The sequence below is a fragment of the Gavia stellata genome, chromosome 22, assembly GCF_030936135.1.
Source record: "Gavia stellata isolate bGavSte3 chromosome 22, bGavSte3.hap2, whole genome shotgun sequence".
In the NCBI taxonomy this organism is placed as follows: Eukaryota; Metazoa; Chordata; class Aves; order Gaviiformes; family Gaviidae; genus Gavia; species Gavia stellata.
The window spans coordinates 4,875,964-4,886,627 of record NC_082615.1 but is presented as its reverse complement, the minus strand read 5'-3'; the positions used below and the strand labels follow the sequence as shown (position 1 = coordinate 4,886,627).

The following is a 10,664-nucleotide window of genomic DNA, read 5'->3' as shown; positions in this document are numbered from 1 at the left end:
TGCTCCCTCCCTAGTATGACGAAAAGCTCTTCTTGCAGGCACTGTTCGCTGTGTGAATACATAGGGAAAGGGGGTGTTCCCAAAGAGTTTCCTGAATGCTTGAAAGCTTTGAAATTTCCACAATTTTTGTAAAGAAAACAGAGTTCAGGCAGGTTGTGAAATGAGCTTTCAATTAGCCCTACAAAGGCTCACTACCAGGTACAAAAGCAGATGCCAGCAGACATCTCTTACTCCCTGTCTTTGCTTTTGCAATATTTAAGAAGTGAAATCATGACAATAATAGTGGTTTATGAGTTTGGGAATCACGTGATTGCAATGCTTTGTAAAGGAGATTAACAAAGATTTATGAGGAGCGGCTGAGGGAGCTGGGGTTGTTCAGTCTGGAGAAGAGGAGGCTGAGGGGAGACCTCATCGCTCTCTACAACTGCCTGAAAGGGGGTTGTGGTGAGGTGGGTGTTGGTCTCTTCTCCCAAGTGACAAGTGATAGGACAAGAGGAAATGGCCTCAAGTTGCGCCAGGGGAGGTTCAGGCTGGATATTAGGAAAAACTTCTTTACTGAGAGAGTGGTGAAGCTTTGGAACAGGCCGCCCAGGGAGGTGGTGGAGTCACCATCCCTGGAGGTGTTCAAGGAACGTGTGGACGAGGCACTGCGGGACATAGTTTAGTGGGCATGGTGGGGTTGGGCTGATGGTTGGACTTGATGATCTTACAGGTCTTTTCCAACCTCAGTGATTCTGTGATTCTGTAACATAACAAATAACAGTATGATCAACACAGGGTTAACCAATGAATAGCCAATTTTTAAGTTGACGTTTTATTGTGATAAGTATAACACAAAACAAAAAAAAAATTAAAATGAAATTACAACTATCAAATTATGGCATCTGGTGAGTCAGACTGCTTAGTATCTTTAGTAATTTTTTATTTCATAAACAAATATTTGCAGTTGCTTAGAACAACACTGTAAATCTTTAAAGCTATTTATAACAGTTTTTCCTGAGACGTGGGATGATCAGTGTCTACCAGCACAACACAACTCAGGAGGCACGAAGTGAAACAGTTGGTAGTGATGCCTCTGAATATCACAATCTACACAATCATTAGTAAAAAGAAGAGATGTAAAGGAAAGTGTGCTTGAGCGAGCCATAAAGATAGCTCTGTGACTTGCACCTCGCAACTGATTTAGCTAAGCAACTGACACTGGGCAGAAGTGTTCAGATGACATTTCTTCTCAAAACATGTCCAGCTCTCTGGCTCCAACTGGTGTTAAAGAGTAGAAATTAAACCTGCACATCATTAAACCTGAATCCCTCAAGTTAATACAATGTGAGTTCTCAACTATCACTTTGTCGCTTTTCCAAAGAACTCAAAATCTGAGTTTATACCAACAGCACCCAGTGTGAGACATCGATTTGAACACCATGTACACACACACACAGACACATTTGTTTTTCTCATTAAAAGACTATGCAAAAGAACTGCCATGGCCTTCAATTTTAAGACAGTATTTTTCTAGCTAAAATGGAAACAGAGCCAAAAGCAACACCTGTGATAGCTGCAGTGGGGTCAAAAAGTGAAAGGCCCATACCTGATTTGAGTGCTCGTTGCCCGGGCTATAGCAGCAGATACGTTACTTCCTCCAAAAAAGATGGCTTTTATCCCAAACACAGCTCTTCCTCACTCCTTTTAGACACAGCTCTACCTGTTGAAAGCTTACAGCAGTCCTGTTCTGGGAAAAAACAGGAACTGCAATTGTGCTAAGGTGCTGTATAAAGAGGAAAAGTCTTTTTCTTTCTGTTTCTAAATCCTTGCACAGTCTGGACTCTTTACGGGTAACCTTAGCTTTGGCTTATTGAATAAACGTAACATTCATCATGATATACCAGAGTTCACAACTGGATCAGTCAAAATAACATACTCAATAAATACCTGAAAGCCTTTGAATAGCTGGGGATTGCCATTTCTTCATGAAGTTTTGACTGCTTTTCACCACATTAAAACTGAAAAGGCAAAATCCTACAAATAAGCTGAGAGCTAAGTTAAAAGGGTATATTAGATCAGCATGAGTGTAAAGCCCCGACTGGGGAGGGAAAAACCCAACCCATAACAGCACTAGTCTCCTGTTGCAAACAAGAGCCAAATTTAAGCACAGAGGCTTTTCTGTATTTCTAAAATTAATTAATAACATATTTTTGGCTGTCTCTCATGATGAACTTTTCCCTTTAGATTTGATTGTAGCAGATTTCAAGAGTCACACAACATCCTACATCCTTTGAGATTTCCTGCTGGAAGTTTCAGCTACAGGTTTATGGGTAATTAAACCATGTAAAAATGATTCAGCAAGTATTCATCCTGTTTCATGGATCTGCTTTTCCAATTGTGCTGCTGATGATTTTTTTTTCTCAAAAGCCTGATATGAGGTTAGGTCTAATGCAAACTTTTGAGGATTTATTCAAATCAAGTGTGAATGATAAATCATTTGAAGATCACATACCGCCTGTGAACTACCAGATGGGAATCCCCGAAGTGCGGTATTCATCACATACTATCTGCATGCAGGATACCCAAACCTGTCTTTAGTTGCAGAAATACTGTAGTCTTTTCTGATAAGGAAACAGAGCCTGTATGTCAATATGCTTTCCTATCCACTGTCATTACTGTTGGAAGTGTCCTACACTAAAATTGCCAGTCTTATGACCCTAATTTGTCAGGGAGATTGATATCATACTTCTGTTCAGCCGGGGAGGGGGCTATGGCTACCATAACCCAATGCCTTTTCTGAGGGATCTGGATATAGCCCTCCCGTCCCGCCTTGCACAGGAACGAGCACACAGAAGAAATGTCCTCAACCTGCAGGTAGTTGCAAAATAAAATGTCTGTTCAAAAGGCCCAACCTCTCTAATTCAATGAACCAGTCACCTGCATAAAACTCTTCTTTGGATCTAGAGACCCCCTGGGAGTTAAAAAAAAGACCTCTGGGCATGCTATCGCGTTAGGAAATGAAAGACATGCAGAGAACCTCAGGGTTCAACACATCCTTCCTGAGCACAGATAGAGTTCTCTGAAGAATTTCAGATGAACTGATAGTTTCAATCATGAAAACCATTGAGAGAATTCAGCTTGTTTAAACCTGTACTGCTGAGCCAGCCACACATTGACTGCTGTCCTCAGCAGAGCACTGGGAGAGTATGGGAGTTCCAGGGAGCTTCTCGTGTTGCTCGCGAAGGCACGGAGCTGGATGACCGTGGCAATCACAGTCCTCAGTGAATGCATGGATTTGGTGAAAACACATTTGTGAAAACTAACCATGAGGTCTTGTATAAAATGAGCATCTGTTTCTTCAGGTGAATGCTGTATGTCATTACTGAGGAGTGTGCTGCTAGCATAGAGGCCCAGTTTTCTCATTTGTAGATGTTTTTCAAACAGGTGCGAGGCGTTTCCTGTCAGGAGCCCATTTGGTTGGTTTTAACAGCTGCAGAACTGAAGGAAAAATATATGTGAGGCCACCAAAGGCACAGGTTGATTTCGGTGAGAATTAGAATCCAACCGCCGGTATTTAGGCTTGGAAATCTGGAGTGTGAAGTCTTCAGGGCCGTTACCATGTCCCACCTGCTACTGGACCACCTCTTGCTCTGAAAGATGAAAGGATTGCAGCTTCATTGCCTAGCGAGTTCACGGCGTCTCTGCTGAAACCCTGCCCTGGTTGCTGTGGCCCGTCAGCCTTTGCCTTAGAGGGGCTCTAGGACAGGCCTGAAACATCACCGAGCATTAGACCACAGGGCAGGAACTCAGGAGAGCCACTAGCAGTAAATTTTTTACCTATCACACCAATGTATCTGTTAATATGTCTTAATATAACAACTGCAGTGAAACTAGCATTGTGTTATATTTACGGGGTTTTGCAAGCACTTGTGCAACTCATTTTTTTCACAGATAGCCTTGCGTTTTATCTAACTGTAGATGTTCTAACATCCCAGCTTGTTCCCGTTGGCTTCCTTTAGAGGTACCAGAGAGAGGTAGAGGCACCTTCACAAGGTAATTCATTTTTCATTTTAAAGCCATTTTAAGGTGAGATGAATCATCCTCTCAAGACAGCTATTTCTCTCTATTCACTAGAAAGGGAGCACAAGATAAAAATCTTAGGCTTTAACTAACTTCTAACCAACAAGTTAACCTTCAACAAATCCAGACTCAGAAATTTAATTCTTAGACTCTTAGAAAGAAACAACCAACATTTGTTTCTAAAGGATGGACTAGTTCAGTAACTGGCATTACACAAGGTCCCGTAAACCCTGGAGCCAAGTTGGCTACAGGATATAGGGGGGAAGCTGTATGTCAGGGTTAAGGGGGTGTCTGCAGAAGTGTGTAGATGATCAATACATGAGTACTGGACCACTGCAAAGTCATGCAAGGGCTAAAATCTATTGACTCAGGCTTGATGCAAGGAGGAAATGGGCATCCATTGAACATGGTCCTAGTAAACACGTCTACTCCTTCACTGAACACTCTCCTGCGATTGTAGTAATCCGATTGCATCATTTAGCATAATTAAACCCCAAAAAGCCAAGTCTTACCATTAAAAATCTGATGGAGCACTATGACAGGTCTTAGGAAAACAATAGCAAAAAAGTACCAGCATTAGCAAGGATTTACTTAGAAAAATTAAAACTAACAGACTTGCAGTTGGTTTTTCCCAGTTTATATCTATCTGAAATTCCTGAGCAACTCACTGGTATCCATCTCAAACAGATCCACAGGCCTTGTGCTTTGTCTGCAAATCCCCACCACGTACGGCAGGTGTGATACTTCGCCATATGACAGCACAGTTGCATCCCAAGTTCTATACTCTATACTCTGTTGCAGCACAACTATTCCTGAAGTAAGGTGGTTTAATATTATCTCACTTTAAGAATACCGCAGCCTCTGTGTTGCGATGGAGGAGGGAAGAGCAGAGAGCAATACCGAGGAAGGCAGGTATTTCCAAAAGATTTTATTCACATGACTCCCTATTTATTCCACAGAGCCTATCCCAGCCCTTTCCACGCATATTAGTTTGCAAAACACCCACACACACCCCCACCTTGGACATATTTAGGAAAATATTCTTGCTTAAATTAAAATTGGCTCTTTACTGGGCAGAGCTGTGAGTGGGAACCGTTCACCTAAGGGACCTGTGAGCCCACATCTGGATGTTCAGCAGTCTCCCGGGCTGGAATATGTCTCTGCAGGGCAAGCTGCACAGCAGTTGCAGTCTGAGACCACTCCAAGGAACTGGAGCCCATTGAGGTAAGGCTGAGCAGTGCAATCGCTTGGCTGTATTACTGTAGCAGTGAGGAAATGTATTCTGTGCTTATTTTTCCATAATAAAACCGGCTGACTGGGGACTATGCCATGGCACCAAATGCAGAGGTGGAGTTCATACCAGCTGTTAGCCCAGCCTCCCCTTCACAGTGAATATCATTTAGCGACCTCATAAACAATGTTATGGAAATGAGATCCAGAAAGAAGCCCCTGTATGCTTTTTCCTCTACCAGCGCAGCCTGTGAGGGTTGTTACACATAGGAAACACAACATTTTGTCAGGCCGTACCTTGACCATTTCGGTTCTGTCGAACACAATACGTTGCCAGTGCTGCTGCACAAACCGCAACAATCAGTATTGGGATGATGATGCCAATGTTGCTCCTTTCGCTGACTGAAAATGGAGGATTACCTGCAGAGTAGAAAAAAATAGAGTCGAAGTGAATCAAAGAGGTGTGCCATGAAATAGGCCTGCCTTATAAGCACCAGCTAGGAAGAATGGGGCCTGGAGCTTCTGCAACGTACCCCACAAAAGCTGATAATGAGAGAAGGAACGAGAGAACAAATAGCCTCCACCTTAGGATATCTTAATGAAGGTACCTGTAACCAAAAAATTACTGTATCAACATTTGAAGCTAATCCTTGACTCCTCACCACAACAGATACCTTTGAATATACCAAAACCAAGAGGTGCAAGACCTTGCATCCTGAAAATGGAAGAAGGTCAATAGCTCTGTGAATCTTTTAGTGATCTTACTATTTTTAGCCAGCTTTTCTGGTAAAACAAGACATGCAAGAAGTATAAAATAAAAGCTGGAAGAATATTTTTCAGGGCAGCATCATTCTGGATGGTGTCTGGATAGTGTGCATTTCAGAAACAAGTATCTGGTAAGGACAAGATATTCAGCTAGGTAATACATCCTTAATGGTGGGTTCAAAGGCCACTAAGGAAATCCATTTTGACCATTTTTTAAAGACCTCAATGCACAGGAATTTAAACATACAGATATCTAGAAAGATTATTTTAATTTGGAAAAGAAATAATAGAATCATCCAGCACACATTCAAAAATTACCAAAGAAAAATCCCAAAAGAAAAAAACACCCCAAACAACACAGCAAAAAGCAAAGAGCCATACCCCCACAAAGGACTCTCCCCAGAAAAAGATAAAGTGTTTACTTGTCTCAAGAAAAGACGCCCTGTTTGTCCATAACCTAATGAAGATGACAGGGATTTCTACAGTGAAAGAAATCTGGATATAAAAATAACTGTGTGTGACAAATGTCCCCTTAGTCTGGAGGTAAAGTCTCATTTATCATTTACTGGTAAGTGGAATTCTTGGAAACTTGTATGCCCATCACGTACCGCCTTCCCTCAGCGTCCCTGTATCTATAGCTATATAGCTACAATTACAGAAACCTACACCTATGGATATATATTTCCAGGACTGGGCACCTACAGGGGCTAGGGGAAAGTCTCTGAGTTTCGATGGCTACAGCATGTGTGGGTCCACGGTAGCAATGTACAGTACATCCACCCCCCGCTCCAGGTAAAACTGTTCACATCAAGCTGTCTGGACAAAACTCTCTCAAAGCAAAGGGCAAACAAACACGTGAAGAGATTAACCTGGATTCCCCTCATCAGTGATGTCGGCTGTTGATTTTTCAGCTTTCTGGTCTGACATTTCATTGTAGCACTTCAGGGGAAGGCTGGGCATGGAGGGGTCTGTCGCTGCTTCACAGCAAATTTTAACCACGTTACTCCTCACATTTTCTGAGGAAGCTGAAAGATAAAAGAAGTTTTAATTATAAATATGGATCATTTATAAGATCTTCAATCAAGGGTTAAAAAGGTTAAAGAGGTTAATAGGTTAAAAAAATGGATCCTTCATGTACCACAAAAAAATTTGGTGATTGCTACAATCACATTTAATTCACCAACTGTTCAAATCAACCAGTCATCATTTAGGTGTTCTTCTCACTAAAGCTGATGAACTGTTCTATGAACCAATAATGGAAATCTTTACATTTCAAGGTGGCAAAAAAGTTTTCATATGTAATTAAGAACACAAAAACATTTGTAAAAAGCTTATCATTACCTTTTTGCATTTAAATTCTATTCAAATAATAATTATGACAAAATCTTGCACCTTCCATTTACCCACAGGAACCAAAGAAGAGGAACAAGCAAGACCAGCAGTTGTATAAATCGCAGAGACCTTGGAGTGCATCTCCCACCTAGCCCCCATGCCACTGTGCCCTTATAACTTACTCCTCTTCTAAGAGGTGGGAAATGTAAAGGCCATCATCTTCAAAACCCCTTCCAACCTACACATCCCACACTCAGCACATCGACCTGTTACCCTCTCAAGGGATACAGGCATCTATGTCTGCAGCAATTTCCAGTTTTTATTATGGATGTTTTAGAGTCATCCAAGCTTTACAGTAGTAACAGCGTGTAGATGTTTTACAATGGTAAGCATAAATCCAGGAGAGAAATGGTTTACAGTGGTCAGAAATTAACTACACGAGGAAGTGTAAGGCTGAACAAAAGCATCTGTAGGTTGAGAATTTTTTCTTCTTTTTTTCTGTCAGCAATAAGATTAGAAAGGATGCTCCAAGTCTAACAGGAGAGGTGATGAAAGCTGGTTTCAGAGAATCATCTACAGCCAGGAGGGCAAAGCCAAATATATATATATAATCAATCAGATGTTAACTGGTGAAATGTCATTGACTTGGATGGAGTTCAACTAAATTACACCTGTGCAACCTGATCCACCATGAAGTTTTGCCCTCTTGGAGACAGGCATTTTTATCTCTGAATTTAACAGTTTTATGACAAAGCTGGAAGGATATTTCCTGGTTTTTTACTGAATTGTACAGAAGAGCAACACAGAATGGCTCTTTAGGCTAGACCTGGATTTCAGTATGTACTGACTGAAGTAGGTGGGATTCATATGTTGTAAACTGGCACAGATTTTGACCCTGAGAATTGCTGTTGCAAAAAAAAAAAAAAAGTATCTTTATAAATTGGGGTAACATGAATTTATCTGAATCTCTACTAGTGTAGTTTTAAGCAGTGTTTGACCTGAGATAATTTAATTTATTTTTGTGAATAACTTAATGAGTTTTTCCACAAAAGAAACTCATTTTAACGACTTGGTTTACTCATTAACCTCACGGTCTGCCCAAATATACAACAGTTCAGTTTCATAACCAGAAATATGTTTTCCATATGTTGATAGCCAGCCAGTACAGCATACCTCCAGAATTCAGGATGCCACATGAATCTCCTATTGCTATGGCTTTCTCCCAGACGATGGCATAAATTCCTTCAGGAAAAGTATTTCCTTCCTGAAAGCACATGATGATGCGTGTTTCACTGGTCACCAACTGAATTATTTCGTTTGAAAATGTCTCACTTTGCGTTTCACCAATTTTTTCAAAGTCTTCGTAATTGGATGATTTGCATATGTTGCTCTCACAGTCTTTACAGTGGTAGACTGTCACAGTTGTTTTGCCAAAGGCAGAGTCATGTGTCCCCTCAGCAAGGTTGTCAATGGGCACAGCAATATCTAAATGAGAAAACAAAGAAAAAATATTTTCTACCAGTTTTCTCCCCAGACTTTTAGCGTTAGAGAATGGGATGAGTTTTGGTGGACAAACCCAGTCATGGCTTAGGAGACATTGTCTGCCATTTCTACACAGTACTGGGCCCAGACCCCAAAATAATTTTTGGGGTAGAAATACGACATAATTCCCCCACTGCTGCCACTGGGGTTTTAACTAGAAAGCTGGCAGCTTGGGAAGTGATTTGAAAGACATTTCTCTTGTGGAGCTAAGAGATCCTGGGCCCAGACATTCTCAGATGAATCATCCGCTCTTACTTCCTTTCCTTCCAAAGCTCCTTGGCACAATAATAACAGGTATATCTCCAGCAAGACATCCAGATCCCAGGGCAAATGAAGTTCACAGCTGAGCTGCCAGACTACCTACAGCTGGATACAGTGCTCCAGGTCGCTGCCACTGATTCAGTTCAGTATTCCCGCAGGCAACAGTTTTACAGCCAAGCCAAAACGCACCAGCAGCCTGGCTGAAGTGCTGGAGTATGCTGGGGCTGGGTGCTGAGAGCTGATTGCCCTTGTAAAAAGCCAGTCCTCTGAGAGAGGACTCACCTCATCTGACTTCAGACAGATCCAAAAAGTCACCCCTCCCAAGTTAGGTGATTGTGACAGGTCAAATGAATCAACCTTCACCTTCTTAATTTCTTTTCTCACCTTAGCGGTTTTGTGGTCTTAGTTTTAACTGGACACAACTGAGCTTTTTAATAACAGTTAAAAAGTTTTTAGCTACTAATGTGCAGTGAAAAGCAGTGAGATCAAGCAAGGAGACTCACTTGGACAGGGAGTTGCAATGGTCAGAAGCAGGAAACATAACCGCATGAAGTGGGGAGAGTCCATCAGGCTGCCCCGGGTGCTCAGCTCCAGCAGTGTTTGGATGCTCCCCTAGATACTCCACGATCCCAGAGTAGGCTCACCAGGCTCCTCCCTCAGTCATCTCCCTGTTTGGACATTAAATACAGTGTTTAGCATCCATTATCTTTCTTATTACATTTCTCCAGTCAAAAAGTAAACAACTTGCATGCCAAGTGCGTGAAGCTTCTTCTAGCCAAGATAGCTGGAATACAGGCAAAGAAACGCTCATGCTGCTCAGCTGCTACTGCATTCTGAGATTACTTTTGCAAATGCCAAACTCGCACCCCTTTCCATCTCCAGGTCAATCATGGCACTAGAAAACACATGGTCTTTCTGCAGGGAAAGGGAAATCCCTCCTGAGTCTGCTGGCTCCATGCCCAGGTCCTCCAGGCTCCTCAAGGCAGTGGCCGCGCACACATCACTCAGTACTACATGCAACAAGTAACGTCTTGACTTGCTCTCACTTCCAAAACACAAAAAATTAGACAAGGAAGATGTTTTGTGCTGAATGAGTGTTTTGCTTGACCTAAGATGAAATATTTATTGTCAAATTGAATTTTATTTTTAATTTAGAAAACCTGATGGGAAATATCTGTTCAAATTAAATAAACAAACAAAAAAACCCCTTAGTATTTCTTGTCAAAAAATGTCCTGGATTTAGTCAGAAATTCATCCTCAATCATTTCAATGAAACTGTCATGAATTTGTGAAATATGTTTTAGAAAAACTCAAGTTTCACTTTGCAAAGGAGAAAAAAAAAAAAAATCTGGAAAATTCACCTAACCTTCCTTGCTAGCCTAGCTCTGGAAGTCACAAACTGCTTTGCCCCTAGGAGCTTTTCATTAGAAGCTTTCAGTAAAACACCTTTTCTTGGTATGTCACTACCTGAG

The 10,664-nt window shown here is 41.5% G+C and overlaps 1 protein-coding gene across 2 annotated transcripts; it reads right to left on the bottom strand.

Moving 5' to 3' along the window:
• Positions 1-3,125: 3,125 nt before the first annotated feature.
• On the bottom strand, positions 3,126-9,839 carry LOC132318955 (uncharacterized). 2 transcript variants are annotated; one of them, XM_059828208.1, is made up of 5 exons: positions 9,696-9,839; positions 8,563-8,874; positions 6,927-7,082; positions 5,590-5,712; positions 3,126-3,632 (listed from the first exon to the last, which is right to left on the bottom strand). In XM_059828208.1, exons 1-5 carry the CDS (start codon positions 9,757-9,759, stop codon positions 3,613-3,615), a joined length of 675 nt encoding a protein of 224 aa, XP_059684191.1. In that variant the 5' UTR covers positions 9,760-9,839; the 3' UTR covers positions 3,126-3,612. The 2 variants fall into 2 exon arrangements, with proteins under 2 accessions (XP_059684191.1, XP_059684190.1); XM_059828207.1 differs by having other exon boundaries at positions 3,126-3,480.
• Positions 9,840-10,664: the final 825 nt, after the last annotated feature.